The sequence below is a fragment of the Bufo bufo genome, chromosome 4 (assembly GCF_905171765.1).
Source record: "Bufo bufo chromosome 4, aBufBuf1.1, whole genome shotgun sequence".
In the NCBI taxonomy this organism is placed as follows: Eukaryota; Metazoa; Chordata; class Amphibia; order Anura; family Bufonidae; genus Bufo; species Bufo bufo.
In genome coordinates, this window is record NC_053392.1 from 125,927,256 (window position 1) to 125,945,830 (window position 18,575).

General features: G+C 44.0%; 1 protein-coding gene across 1 annotated transcript; it reads left to right on the plus strand.

The window, feature by feature from the left end:
* Positions 1-9,479: 9,479 nt before the first annotated feature.
* LOC120999047 lies at positions 9,480-13,224 on the plus strand. The gene is made up of 2 exons (XM_040429923.1): positions 9,480-9,589; positions 12,339-13,224. Exons 1-2 carry the CDS (start codon positions 9,513-9,515, stop codon positions 13,222-13,224), a joined length of 963 nt encoding a protein of 320 aa, XP_040285857.1. The 5' UTR covers positions 9,480-9,512.
* Positions 13,225-18,575: the final 5,351 nt, after the last annotated feature.

Consider the following 18,575-nt stretch of genomic DNA (forward strand, 5'->3'; position numbering starts at 1 on the left):
CTTTACTAATTTACAATATGACTTCTATTTTTAAAATTTTAAAGATCAGAGAAGAAAAAAAGCACACGAGACGCAGAATGCGAATGTTTAATAATTACTAAGAGCGCCCCACCAGACAGTAAGTATCTCTTGACAAACCTGACATTAATATCTGCACTCCTCGGCATTGAAATTACAACACTAAGATGAACCGGTGTTGCTGAGTTCTGCCAGTGATCACATTTTCAACCACCTAGCTCCAATCTATAGCATGCGGGAGGGGCATAAAAGTCAGATTGAAAGCACAGATATTTAGCCACAGGAAATCTCAAAAATCAGATCACGTCATGTGAGATTATTGTGTGATGCCTTCTGTTCATCGACATGCCAGTTATTGCCATTTGTCACAAACTTAGAGGGACAGTATCCTTGAACTGAGAGACCTTGGTTTATCACTGGAGATGTCAGCAGTGTTCAGTGTTGTATGTCCTGGTGCTTAGGAGAACAACGACGAACTGGAATGATGATAAGAGGTGAACAGGGGCAAACCTCTGCACACATGGATCATCTGATTAGAAGAATGATGTGTAGGGATCCATTCAATGCTGGAAATAAAACATCACATCACAAGACTAGGGAAAGCAAACAGTGTCTACACAAGCCAAAAGAAGATATATGCACCACATTGGGCTATGAGCTAGACGACCAACTGCAGGTGTTACATGGATCTCATACCAGCAATCTCAAAAGCTATGGGCACGTGGGCAAAGTCATGAAAAGGCCTTAACAAGAGGTTGTCAGACTGCTCCGACTTCCAAGATTACGGTGCGGGGTGACATAATGTAAAGTAGCCAGACCCCCAGTGGTCTTCATTTCCAGTACACTAACCACTTGGTGTTACATTGATTTGGGTGTGGAACCAGTGGTAGGGCCATTTCTCCAAAGTGTCCAAGAAGCCAGGAAGCATGTTACTTAAAGGGGTTGTCTCACTTCAGTAAATAGCACTAAGGCTACGTCTACTCGACGACATTTGCCGCGCAACAATAAGTCGCGCGACAGATCGGGCACAACTACACTGCAACATTTGTAGCGCAACATTTTGTTGCACTGATGTCGCGCGACAATTTTTATAATGGCAGTTTATGGTGTCGCACTGCAACATGCAACATGCTGCAACGCAAAAGTCGCAGAAAAATCCATCTCGGATGTCGCAGCATGTTGCATGTTGCAGTGCGACACCATAGACTGCCATTATAAAAATTGTCGCGAGACATTAGTGCAACAAAATGACGCGCGACAAATGTCGTCGTGTAGACGTAGCCTTATTATGTAGAGAAAGTTAATACAAGGCATTGTCTAATGTATTGTTATTATCTATATTGCTTCCTTTGCTGGTTGGATTCATTTTTCTATCACATTATACATTACTTGTTTCCATGGTTACGGCCACCCTGCGATTCTGCAGCAGTGGTCATGCTTGCTCACTATAGAAAAAAGCACCAGCCTATGTGTGCTCCTATGGTCCTGACCACCAAAGAGGCTGGCATTTTTTCCTAAAGTGTGCAAGCACGATCATTCCTGGATTGTAGGGTGATAAATGGCACTTGCTGAAATGAGACAACCCCTTTAGGCTAGGTCTACACGACGACATTTGTCGCGCAACATTTTGTTGCACCTATGTCGCGCGACAATTTTTATAATGGCAGTCTCTGGTGTCGCACTGCAACATGCGACATGCTGCGACTGCGATGCAACAGTCGCAGAAAATCCATTCGAGATGGGTTTTTCTGTGACTGTCGCAGTCGCAGCATGTTGCATGTTGCAGTGCGACACCATAGACTGCCATTATAAAAATTGTCGCGCAACATTGGTGCGACAAATGTCGTCGTGTAGACCTAGCCTTAAGTTACTGTGAGCAGCCTGCATGGCCTAAACATGCTACCATGGCCTATAGCATCTCTGGACTTGTCTCCTATTGAGCAAATGTGGTCGACAAATCCAAACTGAGCTATCAACGGTGGATCTTGTGTGCACTGCAGAACATTCTTTAGACAAATATATATATATACACTCACCTAAAGAATTATTAGGAACACCATACTAATACGGTGTTGGACCCCCTTTTGCCTTCAGAACTGCCTTAATTCTACGTGGCATTGATTCCACAAGGTGCTGATAGCATTCTTTAGAAATGTTGGCCCATATTGATAGGATAGCATCTTGCAGTTGATGGAGATTTGAGGGATGCACATCCAGGGCACGAAGCTCCTGTTCCACCACATCCCAAAGATGCTCTATTGGGTTAGGATCTGGTCACTGTGGGGGCCAATTTAGTACAGTGAACTCATTGTCATGTTCAAGAAACCAATTTGAAATGATTTGAGCTTTGTGACATGGTGCATTATCCTGCTGGAAGTAGCCATCAGAGGATGGGTACATGGTGGTCATGAAGGGATGGACATGGTCAGAAACAATGCTCAGGTAGCCCGTGGCATTTAAACGATGCCCAATTGGCACTAAGGGGCCTAAAGTGTGCCGAGAAAACATCCCCCACACCATTACACCACCACCACCAGCCTGCACAGTGGTAACAAGGCATGTTGGATACATGTTCTCATTCTGTTTACGCCAAATTCGGACTCTACCATTTGAATGTCTCAACAGAAATCGAGACTCATCAGACCAGGCAACATTTTTCCAGTCTTCAACAGTCCAATTTTGGTGAGCTCGTGCAAATTGTAGCCTCTTTTTCCTATTTGTAGTGGAGGTGAGTGGTACCCGGTGGGGTCTTCTGCTGTTGTAGCCCATCCGCCTCAAGGTTGTGCATGTTGTGGCTTCACAAATGCTTTGCTGCATACCTCGGTTGTAACGAGTGGTTATTTCAGTCAACGTTGCTCTTCTATCAGCTTGAATCAGTCGGCCCATTCTCCTCTGACCTCTAGCATCCACAAGGCATTTTTGCCCACAGTACTGCCGCATACTGGATGTTTTTCCCTTTTCACACCATTCTTTGTAAACCCTAGAAATGGTTGTGCGTGAAAATCCCAGTAACTGAGCAGATTGTGAAATACTCAGACCGGCCCGTCTGGCACCAACAACCATGCCACGCTCAAAATTGCTTAAATCACCTTTCTTTCCCATTCTGACATACAGTTTGGAGTTCAGGAGATTGTCTTGACCAGGACCACATACCTAAATGCATTGAAGCAACTGCCATGTGATTGGTTGACTAGATAATTGCATTAATGAGAAATAGAACAGGTGTTCCTAATAATTCTTTAGGTGAGTGTATATACAGTTGGTGATGGCTATATAATCACATGAAGTCAGTCTGCCTAGTGGAGTTACTTAGTTAGGTCCCCTGGGGACATTCCAATTTGTCTCTTTCAGTAGATAAAATATTTTTTATTTTATTCTCTAAAGCAGCTTTGATACCAACACTGTGTATTTCCGTTCTTCTGGACCGTTATAGGCGCAGAACAATGAAAATAATGAAAGTGCTGGATTTGACACATAACTGAAACGGAGCCTAACAGACCCCGCTGACATTCTTCCCTTTAGGCTTCCTGCACACGAACGTGTGCACTCCGTGGCCATATTGAAGACCGCATTTGCAGATTCGCAATACACCTGCGCTGTTCCGTGGGCATTCCGCATCACAGATGCAGACCCATTCACTTCAATGGGTCCGCACAGCCGGAGATGCGGAATGGTGAGGAACGGAACCCTACGGAAGGGTTTTGTCCCGTACTTCCGTTCCGCAAAAAGACAGAACATGTCCTATCTTTTTGTGGAGCGGGCGGATCGCGGACCCATTAAGGTGAATGTGACCTGCTGCAGGTGCCCCACGGTCGGTGTTTGAGCACCACGGGGCGCACAAGTCTTTTCTCTCAGCCATTTTTGGCAAATTCTGATACGGAATCCCTGAACGGAGCTTCCAACACTATGTGAAAGCAGCTTTAGTGCTCATGCACGCGACCGTATGGTTCTGTGGTCCGTTTTTCACAGATCCGTTGTTTGTTTGTTTTTCGTAGTGTTTCAGCTTCCATTCCATTTTTCCGTTTTGCTTCCCTTTGTGATCCTTTTTTTTTTTTTCGGAACGGAAACATAAAATATACAGTATACAGTAATTACATATAAAAATTGGGCTGGACATAAAATTTCTAATAGATGGTTCCGCAAAAACGGAACGGATACGGAAGACATATGGATGCATTCCATATGCATTTCGTTATTTTTTCAGAACCGTTGACTTGAATGGAGCCACGGAACTTGTTTTGCGGACAATAATAGGACATGACTCAAAATGTTGCGGAACGGAAATATGGAAACGGAATGCATACGGAGTACCTTCCGTATACGGAATGCAAAATAATGGAACGGAAACGGAACGAAAATACGTTCGTGTGCATGAGCCCTTAATGGGATTATGCCATGACTGTTGTAAAAATGACAGACATCATACAGTACATAACAATCTCTTTCTAACAATGTTAAAACCAGCCCTGTACCTTACATGGATCCAGAAATCTCCACACTCATTGATCCAGTTGCTCTACTAGATTATCTTAGACCAGTGATGAGGAACCTTTTACAGACCGGGTGCCCAAACTGTGCCCAGTTTAAGGATGGAACTGAGCATGTGTGACCACCTCAGTAGGCTATTATAATTGAGTAAAGAGAATATCTAGGAACTGACACATTTTCTAATAGTTAGTAGATTACCAAAGTAACCAGTTTTTCTAATTCTAAATTATATTAAAATAATGTTTAATGGTGGAATAATCCTTTTAAAGGAATCATGTCAGTAAATGAACCCTACGTGGGGTAGTTCAGGAGGCTGAGGAAAAATAACAGTTGTAATTTACATTCTTTTGATTAAATATATATCTGCCATTTATAACAATATTTTAGAGGATTATTGTTTATGCATGTTCTTAATATTTTATGGGGCCCCAACCCCAGACTGGCAGTGTAGTAGAATTAATGTTCATTAAATGGAAAGCTAGTCTTATAAACTATGTTTGTTTTATAGTACAAGAGTTCAAAAAGCCTCCAACATCTCCTCCACCACCACCACCAGAAACCGAAAGCCGCCCACCATTTCCTCCAGCCACCATTAAGCCAAATAACTAAAGATCAGAACTTCTACTGCCTCCTGCCGCCACAATCCACAAGAAAAAAATCTGCCCCACGTCTACTGCCTCCAGCCGCCACCGCCATATTTATGTATATATTGTAAATAAGTTTCATTTATTTTTGTAACTTTTGTATATATTGTAAATAAGTTTTATCTATTTTTATAATTAGTGTATTTATTGTAAATAATATATATATATTTTTGTTATTTTTGTATATATTGTAAATAAGATATATCTATTTTTTTAATTATTGTATTTATTGTAAATAAGATATTTTTTGTAATTGTTGTATATATTGTAAATAAGTTTTATCTATTTTTATAATTAGTGTATTTATTGTAAATAGTATATATATATTTTTGTTATTTTTGTATATATTGTAAATACGATATATCTATTTTTTTTAATTATTGTATTTATTGTAAATAAGATATTTTTTGTAATTGTTGTATATATTGTAAATAAGCTATATCTATTTTTGTAATTCTTGTATATATTGTAAATAAGATTTATCTATTATTGTAAATATTGTAATTCTTGTATATATTGTAATTACTGTATATATTGTAAATAATATATATTTATTTTTATACCAAACATTGCAGTTGGCTGTTTTTTACCAATATTCCTTATGAGTCCAGAAAACCTTGTTACTAAATATAAACCCACATTTTCCATAATTCATGCTATAAGGTGCACTGCACTATAGGATATGCCTAGATTTACCCCTGGTGTTTGAAGACCCTGGAGGGTTTAACTTCATTTAAAGGCTTTAACATACAGCGTGTTTAACATCACACCTTGCTGGCACATATGTTATGCTTTTTCATTTTCCAAAGCTTCCAGAAAATGTCCCTTATCAGGGGCAGATGATGTATAAACACACACGGTGTTATGGGTTAAAACAAGGGTCCAAAAATCATGCCTTGACAGGGTTGGAATAACTGTACATACGACAGGCGCAATTGATTGTCAGAAGAAAAAGTGGCTCATTGTGAATGGGTGTAAAAAATTCTCCCTTTTAATTGGAGCAGCAGCAGTGCGGTGTGGATGTGTAAATGTGAGGCACGCACAGTAATATGACCCCGATTGTGCCTCCATCACAGGCAGCAAAAATAATAAACCCCACATACTCACCTCATTCCCCAGCAGTGGCAGAATACACTGTGCCCCCGCCCGGCCCTGCCACCTACCCAGACCTGCAGTCTGAAGAGCAGACAGGGGGAGGAATGATGGAGCAGGGAGACAACGGATGGCTCTTGTTTCATCATTACAGGCATCTGTCTCTGCTTCCTATTGAAGCAGGGGCAGCTGCTAGAAAGCGGGACATACCTCCCCTGTACCGGGATCGCGGATCAGCCACTGAAATCCGGGATTGTCCTGCCAGATCCGGGACGGTTTGGAGGTATGATGTAGTGGCATGCTCCCACAATAGTAGCAGCAGCAGGAGCAGTATAGCATTGAACAACCGAGGCTGTCTATGGGTAGTAGTAGCAATAGTAGAAGTAGCAGTGATAGAAGTTATAGTGGTGGCAGATGTTTCGTGTTAATGGTGGTGGCAGTAGGGGATTAACAGCAAGGGGCATCAGCAGCCATAAGCTATATGGAAGAAAGGCAGGAGCATGATGGAGGCAGCAGCAGCCTTACAGAAGATGATGGTCGGAAGGGCAAAGCAGTGGCATCATGGTGGCAGTGACATGATGGAGGCGGTGGCATCAGCCGTACAGAAAGTGATGTTTGGAAAGTGGTATAAGTGGCATGTCTTACACCATCATGGAGGGGATGTGAGTCACATTATGGTATAGGGTATTGAAAAATTAAGATTATATGAGTGAGACGGGTGGAGATTTTCAGAGAAAACGTTTTAATCGTGAGGCTTTTTGGATATTCCAGTATGGATTGAATAGAAAACAAGATCTAATCTTACATTATTAATCTATGTTTGAAGATTGTCATGTATATTGTTGTGACAGTGCACAAAGTTTAAAATTTTATGTAAGGAAATGTTTTGTTGTATTTTGTGTTTATTTGACAATGTCGTTTTAAGGTCCTGTTCACACACAGTCTAGTTGTCTATGGCGGTCAAGGGGTTATTTTGGAAGTGGCTAGTATTCCTCTATGTCAATCACACCCACTGGGTGTGTCCTCTCCCTCCTTTCCACCATAAAACCTGACTGGTGTAGTCATCTAGTGACTCTATGACTAAGGGTGCTACAAGCGTGTACCCGGAACTCGTCAGAGAGATGTGAGGCTTGTTTTAAAGAGACACGTGAAGTCCTTCACAATATGGTGGATAAAACCTCAGTGGAAATATGTGATGCTAAATTAAAGGCGACCATTGAAAAATTGGAAACTGAGATCACTGATGTAAAACATAATACATTTTTGCGGGACTTACAAGATTATAAGACGAACAGTGTCTACAATTGGAGGAAGCTATCCAACACCCAGTCTACTCCTAAAACTATTCTTAAAAAAATCTAACCGCAGGAAACAAAATAAAAAATGCTGCGAGTCTTTAAGGGTTAATTTTAGCTCCACTGATATGAACTTTTCAGACACTGCCTCTGAGAGCAGTGAAACAACTAGAAAAATGGATCAAGCACCTGCTCTGCGAACACCTCAACATATTCCAAAAGCAAAAAACGACGCAGGGGGAGAAAGCACAAAAGAGGGTTATCGCTATCCACGGAGACACAGAAGGAATTAACGGACATACAAGTGTATAATCTATCTGCAAAATTTATCCTTGATACGCAATTGGGGATCCTATCTAGGGGTCTGATGTTCTCCCCCACATGCAATTTTGACTTATATAATACCATTTGCAAATTTGCCAGAAATATCACTTTGAGGAAGCACTTTCTGAGGGATAACTATCCTCCTGAGAGGGGCTCCACCAGACTGTGCTTCCAGCAGGAGTTCAGCGCCTGTATCTTTTCAGGAATTAAAAGCCATATGTCAACTACAAATGCTACGCAGCAATTCTGGTAATGTCAAAAATATTAGTATGTCTACTGCTTTTGTAACAAAAAAACCCTTGTTTTATCCAGTTAACTCCAGGTCACCAGCGGTTTCAGGAGCTAGTAGAGCGGGACTTAGTCAAATTATATGATGTGAATAAGTCCCACACTAATATCAAACAAATGTCCAATCTTTCTAGAACAGAAAGAGATGCTCTGACCTTGCTGAGTAAACTGGATGATATAATTATATCGCAAGCAGTCAAGGGGGTGTTATTGTTGTTTTGGATGCAGATCTGTACGAAAAACAATGTTTATTAATGTTACAAGACATGTCAACATATAAAAAATTTACGTCAGATCCTACACAAATATTCAAAAAAGAATTGGAAAGACTGGTAGCGGAAGGGCTACAATGTGGTGTTATTACTCTTAAACAATCTGAATATTTGATCCCTGCATATCCAGTCCTTTCAATTTTTCATGCCTTGCCCAAGGTCCATAAAAATAGTTTCCCTTACGTCCTAACCAGCAGCACATGTGGGTTTTATCCGCCACAGTGAAACTGGTAGAACAGACGGAATATTTAATGAAGTAAAGTAATCAAATAAATCCACGCCCCCACTACCTCATTATAAGAGGCCAAACCCCCCATACATCAGTGTGTTTTTTTCTGTCCTTGGGACTTCAGGACAGACGGGGGCAGCCATTTGGCTGCCGTACTCTTAGATTACATGCTAACCTTGTGTTTTTCTTTCAGGGTTGCAGCTTATCTGATGGAAGCTGGTTCTGCCGTGCGGCGTGGTGGAGGCATGCAAGCTCCTGTCCTAGGCACGGAGCTCCTGTATTCAGCTTCCTGTTTGGCTTCCTCTCTTCACCTGCGGTAGCTTGTGTGCCAGCGCCCTCTGGTGGTCTGTCGGTGAACAGCAATGATTAAAGTTTGTTCAAACCTGGCGTCTGACGTCACTTTGGGCGCCAAATTTGAATATATAAAGCCTCCAGTCCTTCCAGGCTGTGCTGTTTGCAGCCTTGGGTTGGTTACTGAGGCAAACTACTTTAGTTACCAGCTTTCCTGTGTCTGGTAGGTTTGCTGCTTCTTTGTTATCTAATGAATAGACCTTGTTTATTCATTATAACTTTTTCTCTGCAGATAATGTCCTCTGCCGGTGATGGGGATCGGTCTGGGCGCAAGACGTCATCCAAGCGCAAGCATTTGGCGTGTAGGGATTGTGACACCCCTCTAGCAGACTCCTATGAATTTAATAGGTGTCCCTCTTGCCGTCCTCCTCCTCTGCCTCCTGATACGGAGCCTACCATACGGGACGTAGTAGTCTGGGTAAAGGACTTTGTGGAGTCCTCAATGAACACCCTAAGGGATTCCGTGTCATCTAGAAGACCCAGTGTCCGATCTCCTCTGAGACCCACTCCTATGCAGGAGGAAGCCTACCATACCGTGGACGAAGTCCATTCCTCTGAGTCTAGCGGGGAGGAAGAAGAGGCTGTAAGGTACTTCTTTCCTGTAGAGAAGACCCAGAGGTTACTTAGATCCATCCGGTTGGGGGACCAGGATGTTGATCCCGGGGAAGCTTCAGAGTCCACCTCTAGGGGGCCAAGGGCCTTCAAAGTGGACGAGACTATGTCTCGGTTAATGAAACTAGAATGGAAGCATCCTGAGAAGGCACCGGTCATCTCAAAGCGCTTCAAATCTATGAGGACTCTTGTCCCGGCTGATGACGGCTCCAACTTACAGGACCCGATGGACAGGCGGGTAGAATGCACCTTGAGAAGGTCTTACTCCACTGCTGCTGCTGCTGCATCTGTGGCTATATCCTCTACGGAGGTAGCCGTCTTCCTCCAAAGACGCCTCCGACAGGTGCAGTCGGATATCGACTCTGGCATATCCCGTGATGACATCCTGGCGCAGTTTAAGTCCATTCTACTTGCCGTGGAATTTCTGTGTGACTCCGGCCCACAGCAGTTAAAATTAGCCTCTAAGGCTATGGCCCTCTCTTCAGCGGGTAGGAGGCCACTATGGCTAAAACCTTGGGTGGCAGATAATGCCTCCAAGTATAATTTATGCAGCCTCCCTTACGAGCCAGGAAGGCTTTTTGGGGCTGAACTGGACCGCATTATGGAGGGTCTTGCCGATAAAAAAGGTAAATGCCTCCCTCAAACCCGTAGGGGTAGGCAGGGTAGAGGGTCCAGACCCTTTCAGGGCCAATCCAGGCTCCAGGAGGGGAGGATCATATAGTTCCGGTGGGAACAAAAACAATAAAGCCGACCAGTGACGGCCCTCCCCTTCCGTCAGATCCAGTCATAAATTTGACTCCTATTCTTTCAGACCGGAGGCCGTTTAACTTTTTTTCTAAATACCTGGACAGAGTTTGTTCCAGATCCCTGGGTCGTGAATATAATAAGGACAGGGTACAGGATAGAATTTTTATCTGTTCCCCCAGAAAAATTTGTTTTGACAAGATTACTTCCCCGCGAGAAGCAAGCGGTGTTGGAGGAGTCTATACTCAAATACAGGCGGAAAGGGGCCTTGGAGGAGGTTCCTCCAGAAGAGATTGGATCCGGCGTTTATTTGCCAGTTTTCCTTGTTCCCAAAGCCACAGAAGGTTGGCGCATGATCATAGATCTCCGCTACCTTAACCGATTCATAACGAAAAGGCGGTTTCGGATGGAAACCATCAAATCGGTAATCAGCATCCTGAGCCCAGGGGACCTGATGGTTACACTGGATCTAAGGGATGCCTATCTCCACATCCCTGTGTGCCAGGCCCACAGGAAGTATCTACGAGTGGCAGTGAGTCTCAGGGGGACGGTGAAACATTTTTAGTTTGCCGCGCTTCCCTTCGGCATCACAACCGCGCCCTACATCTTCACCAAAGTGGTAATAGCTGTAGTAGCTCCCCTCAGATTGAGAGGCCTGGAGATCATTCCATATCTGGATGATTGGCTTCTAAAAGCCCACTCGGTAGAGACGCTTCATCTTCATCTGCTGCAGGCTCAGTCCTTCCTCCAGCGCTTGGGCTGGATTATCAATTGGCAGAAGTCAGAGATTTCTCCCTCCACTACCAGGAGGTTTCTAGGGTTCATAATAGGTTCTGCCAACATGACGCTCTACCTTTCTCCGGAAAGGAAGTTACGCATTTCCAAGACTGCAGATCAACTCATGGTTCCCCGCCGGGTAACTATCAGAGTATTGATGAGAATGTTAGGCCTAATGTCAGCAGCCGTGGATGCATTTCCTTGGGCCTTGTGGCATATTCGCCCTCTTCAAGCGGAAGTTCTGAGTCTATGGGATCGAACTCCCAGAGGGCTAGAGACAAAGTGCTCCCTGTCATCTCAAGCTCGCCGCTCACTGAAGTGGTGGAAACAGGTCAAAGATGGGAGGTCCTTGATCCAACCTTGTTGGATCCTGTTGACGACAGATGCATCCCTTCTAGGCTGGGGTGCCCATCTAGAGGAACTTCAAGTTCAAGCATACTGGAGCCATCCTTGATGTCATCCAATCTGAGAGAACTCAGAGCAATCCGGATGGCTCTCTTTCATTTTTTCCCCCTTATCAGAAATAAGGCTGTAAGGGTTCGCTCAGACAATTCTACTGCGGTATCCTACATCAACAAACAGGGAGGCACCAGGTTTCAGAGTCTACTCTCAGAAGTAGGTCTAATTCTGTCTTGGGCAGATCAGAATCTTTCCCACCTTTCAGCAGTCCACATTCGGGGGTCCCTGAATGTGGTTGCGGACCAGCTCAGCAGAGGAGTCCCAGCTCTGGGAGAAATGTCTCTGAATCAGGAGATCTTTCATCAGATCACTCTCCGGTGGAGTCGCCCAGACATAGATCTCATGGCGACAAGATTCAATGCCAAAGTGGAAACGTTCTGTTCCCTGTATCGGGAGGACAATCCCTTGGCAGTAGATGCTCTGTCAATTCCATGGGAGTTCAGGCTGGCCTACATCTTTCCTCCCATCGCCATGATACCCAGGGTATTGATGAAGATTCGGCAGGACCAAGCCTCAGTAATAGCCGTGATTCCATTCTGGCCCAGAAGGTCTTGGTTTACCCTGCTCATGCAGATGAGCCGAGGGCAATATTGGAAGCTTCCCCCAATGCAGAACCTGGTGTCCCGGGGCACTCAGCTCTGCCTGGATCCATCCAGACTCAATCTGACAGCCTGGAGATTGATGAGTCCCTTCTAGAGCCTGAAGGGCTATCAGCAGCGGTCTTAAGAACGATGTCTCATTCCAGAGCTCCTGCGACTGTCAAGGCCTACGCCAGGGTAAAGCGCATTTTTCTTCTATGGTGTGCATCTCATCAAGTACCATCTCAGGATCCTCCAGTATCTGCTATTCTCCAGTTCATGCAGGATGGACTAGATAAGGGCCTCAGCCCTTCTACACTCAAGGTACAGATCTCTGCTCTGTCAGCCGCCTTTGGCAGATCTTTACATCAAGACCCTCTGATTAAGAGGTTCCTTAAAGGAGCCGTACGTCTTAAGCCTAGCATTTCAAGACATATACCGCAGTGGGATCTCTCAGTGGTGCTTAAAGGGTTGAGTGGTCCCCCCTTTGAACCCTTGGAAGAAGTGGACTTTAAGTTTTTATCCTGGAAGGTAACCTTTTTGTTGGCCGTAACTTCGGCCAAACGCATTTCAGAGCTTCAGGCTTTTTCGGCGTATGAGCCATACACTTTATTTTTACCGGACAGAGTCCTTTTACGTTTTTTACCCACCTTTTTGCCTAAGGTGCCCTCTGTGCACAACATTAATCAAGTTGTGTCTTTGCCTGTGTTATGTTCCTCTTCTTCCTCTGCAGAAGAAAGTTCCCTCTATACTCTGGATGTGGCCAGATGTTTGAGAATCTACATTGAGAGATCCCAGGAGTTCAGAAGGTCAGAGAATCTTCTTATCCTGTTCTTTGTCAGGAATAAAGGGAAGAATGCCTCTAAGCCTACTCTAAGTAGATGGATAAGAGAGGCCATCAGAGAATCTTTCGCTTCCCAGAATAGACCTCCTCCTGCCTTTGTCACTGCTCACTCCACCCGAGCAGTCTCTACTAGTTGGGCCGAAAGGTCTCTTATTCCACTGGAGCAGATTTTTTCGCGGCCTCCTGGAGCTCACATTCTACCTTTGTGAGCCATTATAGACTCAACCTCAGGGGTTCAGAAGACACTGCCTTTGGGCGGTCTGTTTTGAGTTCCATTCAGCATTGAAGTCCCTACCCTTTAGGCTAACTTCTTGCTAAGTCCCCACATGTGCTGCTGGTGATGCATAATTATTTCATGTTTTGCAGCTCGTCCTATTTACAAATATCTGGTGCATCTATGGGGGCGAAGATATCGCCATCAATAGCAAATATTTTCATGTGTTTGTGAGAACATCAATATTTGTTCTCTGACAACAATCCATTTATTGACCACCTGCAGTGGTATGGTCGCTATATCGATGACCTGTTGTTTATATGGGTCGGAGATGTGGCAACCGTACCGGATTTCATAAAATACATAAACAATAACACAAATAATTTGTTCTTTTCATATCACTATGATCCTTTGATAATGTCCTTTCTTGATTTGAATCTGACAGCCTCACCAGACACAAGGAGGATTATTACATTCACTTATAGAAAAATTATGGCAGGTAACACTATAGTCCATGGTAAATCATGTCATCCTGCACATACAATTAAAAGTATACCTGTAGGTGAACTAGTCAGAGAAAATCGGAATTGCACATGTGAACAAGACTACCAAAAAGAATCCACTGACATGGTTCAGAGACTAATGAGACGCAGTTATCCTGACTGGAGTGTGAACAGAGCCTTAAAACTGGTTAGTCAGAGAGACAGAACTGAATTAGGCCCTTTTTTTCTCTGCTTCCGTTTAGTTTTTTTTGCGGATAGGATGGGGACCCATTAATTTCAATGGGTCAGCAAAAAAATGCTGATAGTTCATCCGTTTGTGTTCCGCGTCCGTTGTCCATGTTTCCCTTCAGCAAAAAAATATAGTGCATGTCCTACTCTTTTCACATTTGCGGACAAGGATATGCATTTATTATAAGGGATCTGTGGAAAAAAACGGATTCTCCAAAAAAAACGGATGCCGCATCCGATTTTTTTAGCGGATGCACAATTTGCGGACGCAAAAAACAACCGTCGTGTGCATGAGGCCTTACTCAGAGATGTGGACACACCCAAAGGGAAAACACAGGATAGAAACAGAGTGGTGTTTTCAACCCCATATAGTCCACAATAGAACTTAATTTGCCAAATTATGAAAAAACACCTGTCAGTTCTTCAAATGGACCCAGGTTTTGCTGAAGTAGTCAGTATATGAATTCAGTGTGTAGCGAGACGAGCAAAGACATTGGGTAATACTTTATCCCCCAGTCTATTTAGAGATAACAGCACTGGCAAAAATAAAACTTGGTTACAACATAAAGGTACATATAAATGTGGCCACAATGTCTGCACCTGCTGCTCTGTTATTCACGTATCAAAAGACTTTACTTCTTGCACAGAGAACCAAACATACATGAATAAACAATACATTAACTTTAACACATATGGTGTAGTTTACCTGATTACCTGCAAAACTTGCCGTCTCCAATATGTAGGGTGTACATCTGGTCCCTTAAAAATTTGGATTAGACGGCATTTGTCGGATGCAATCAAAGATGACAATAAAAACACAAACACATTCCGCCATATCTCAGCAGTCTTCCATCATGTCTTACACCATCATGGAGGGGATGTGAGTCACATTTTGGTACAGGGTATTGAAAAAGTAAGATTATATGAGAGGGGTGGAGATTTACAGAGAAAACTTTTTAATCGTGAGGCTTTTTGGATATTCAACCTTAAATCATGTGTCCCCCATGGATTGAATAGAAAACAAGATCTAATCTTACATTATTAATCTACAGTATGTTTGAAGATTGTCATGTATATTGTTGTGAGAGTGCACAAAGTTTTAAATTTTATGTAAGGAAATGTTTTGTTGTATTTTGTGTTCGTTTGGCAATGTCATTTTAAGGTCCTGTTCACACACAGTCCAGTTTTATTTGTTTTGGTTTCACTTTGTCATCTCTTTTCCTTCTCCCAGCTGTCATCTATTTACACTGCCTCTCTTTATATCCCCTCCCATACTGCCTCACTTTGCGGTTTATACTACTTCCTGGATTGTGTTCACTGCTAGATGCTGCAACTGCTGGTTCCTCAGATAAGTATTTTCCTTTATTTGTGTTTCCATGCTGCCTTGATTCTAGGTGACCCTGACTCCCTCCGTTTTAAGTGCAGGGAGCCGGTGGTCGTGTCCCCTCACTATTATAGGGTTTTCAGGTGTCACACAGCCTAGGTACGAGGGCATGCAATTATCTATCTTAAAGATCTTTGCATGGGCAGAGCAGTCAGGGAGAGCACTATGGGTTTTATAGGGCTCACCTATATGTTCGTTAGTTTGGGATCAAGTCAGTCGGATGTTTATTTATAACTTCCAGTTTTCTGTAACACCATCCGTGACATTAAAAACCGCCAAAACCGTCTTAAGCATGGATCCGGTTTCAGCCTTGATGGACCGCATGCAGGGTCTTTCACTGGAGGTAGCAGATCTCCGTAAAACTGTGTCTCAATTTCAGGTGACCGGTTCTGCTTGCGTTCATGGAGTTTGTTCCGAGCCTAAGATCTCGCTTCCGGATACTTTCTCCGGGGGTAGTGAGAATTTTGTTTGTTTTAGAGAGGCTTGCAAACTCCATTTTCGCCTACTTCCCCATTCCTCTGGTGATGAGGAGCAGAGGGTGGGGATCATCATCTCGCTGCTCAGGGATAACGCTCAGTCTTGGGCCTTTTCACTGCCGGTGGGGGCACGGCAGCTCCGATCGGTGGATTAATTTTTTGTAGCCCTGGGGCAGATATATGATGACCCGGATCGTATTGCTCTGGCTGAATCTAAACTGCGTCTTTTATGCCAGGGTAAACAGACCGCAGAGATATATTGTTCAGAATTTCGGAGATGTGCAGCGTACTCAAGTTGTGTGTAGAAATGTGTTCCTGGGTGTAGTAGTGCAATAGACACTAACCTGAGACGGCTGACTCTCTGCATAGGCAGGTGATGGTAGGAAAATGTTCGTGACGCCAGTGCCAATTAAACGGTGGCACGCCGTTTGCTGATAGCAGGAATAAATGAGGAACACCGTGATGTTAAAACAGAACTCCAACTTTAGTAGTTTTAAATATAGAGACATTCACGGAAGCGCAGTTCCTTTGCATACAGTCAATTTTTCAATACGGTTGAAGCAGGCAATACAGATTGAGCAAGGTGACTACAGAGTGTTAAACACACAGGACTTGCAGTACAGGAGCTTGCACTCTATCTCTGACTGATCCTGGAACATAGCAAATCTTCTCCAAGGCCCAATACCTTAACTCTGGCGTATATCCTTGGTTCTCTCTTTATAAAGTACCTCCTCTGTTATATTGAGTACCTCTTGCTTCTCTGCGCTTTGCCTCTGTCTCCCTCTCAGCTTCCTCAGGCTCTAGAAACTTCTGAGCTCTAGACTAGACTGACTTTTGCTTCCCTGTCTGGGCCTTATATAAACTAGGGCTCTCTAGCTCCCTCTAGTGACTAGAAGCTGGAATGACACCCCTAGCAGGCCTGTACATGCAAGTGTCACAGTAACAGGGAAATACATAGCATTACATTACATGACAATTTATAAAGATGACATATACCAACTTCCCCATAATTAAGGGGGGACGACAGCACACCAAGTGACACTTTTGTAGTGACGGGCATTACAGTCCCCGTACACTACATACCCCACTGCTTTAAGCTGAGTACGACCTCGTACTCCATCAGGGCTCGCCCAACTGGAATCTCTACCTGAAACAGAAAAAAGAGACATGCAAGCATACATACATGTAATTCATCTGCATTTACATTCATATCAGGTCCAATTGGCAAAGATGAAGGGTGGTGACAAGGGGCGTCGTTCTCTTCTCCTCAGGATAATGAATGGAACTGGGGCGCTGACCTGGCACAGCGTAACATTATAACCAGGATAGTCCATGACAATGAATAAGTCCATAATAGAACAGCAAAATAGATAAAACAGTATAAAAACGGAACTACCCAGGAGTTTCCTGTGGGTGTAACACAGGCAAGGGCTCGCGTGGAGGAGTCCATTCTTGCGCACAAATGTCAAGTAAGGTATTGCCAGTGGCAACTGTTTGGGAGGAGACACCACCAGAATAGTCAAAGTCTCCTAAACGGACTGGCGGGCGTCCCCTGGTCATCCGGGTAGACCTTCTCAAAACAGGGGTCTCCTCTTCCCTTAGCAACGAGGTAGAAGAGAGAGGAGCAACAGGAGGGTCTCCATCAGGGAGATCTTGGTCAGGAACAACTGGAACAACTGGAACAATTAGATCCACTAGAGGGGGAACTGGATCTGGTGCATCTTGAACCAGCTCTTCCAGAGGTGAAGCTACAGTAGGTGCCGGAGCAGGCACCAGCAAGTTCAACCAAGGTGTCAGAAGCCAATGCATGGGATCAGCGTCATACCTCAGATTACTAACAGCCTGCATAGGATCCTCGGGCTGTATTGCTGACTCTGACACAGGATATTCAGATCCAGAACTCTCAGCACTAGGTTCTGGTGTCAGGCAGAGCTTTAACCGGTTTCGGTGTACAATTTGGGATCCCTTGTCTTCCCGGGTGATCTCATAAGTGTGAGTTCCAACATTTGGGATTGCCGTGACAACATAGGGACTTCGCTCCCATTTACTGTCCAATTTACTGGTACGGCGGTTATTCTTTAACCATACCACAGCCCCTATTGTCAAGGGTTCTGCATGGGCTGCTTGATCATAGTCTCTCTGCTGTCGGTCCCTAGCATAGTCCATACGCTCCTGAACAATGGCTTTGGCTGTATTCAATCGCCTTTGATTTTCAGCAACCCAGTCGGTGTTAGGTAATGGGTTAATGCAATCAGGTACGTGTATGTTTAATGAATGGTCAGCAGGCAATGTCCCTTGGCGCCCAAACATCAAGTAAAAAGGGGTATACCCGGTGGAACAATGTATGGTATGATTGTATGTGAACATGAGCTGTGGCAACAGACTGGGCCAATCTCCTCTGTTCTCAGGAGGCACGGCCCTCAGCATCTCTATCAAGGTCTGATTCATTTTTTCACATAATCCGTTACCTTGAGGATGGTAGGCCGTTGTCCGGATCTTCTTACAGTTGTGTAAGCAGCACAGTTCATGGAACAGATGGGACTCAAAAGCAGGTCCTTGATCGGTGAGGATCTTTTCCGGACATCCATAGGGCAGGAGGAAGTGCTTCCAGAACATTTCGGCTGTAGTCTTGGCTGTCTGGTCTCTCACAGGCACTGCTACAACAAACTTTGTGAAATGGTCAATAATAGTCATGGCATAAGCATACCCTGAGCGACTAGGCTCCAGTTTCACATGGTCGATGGCGACAAGTTCA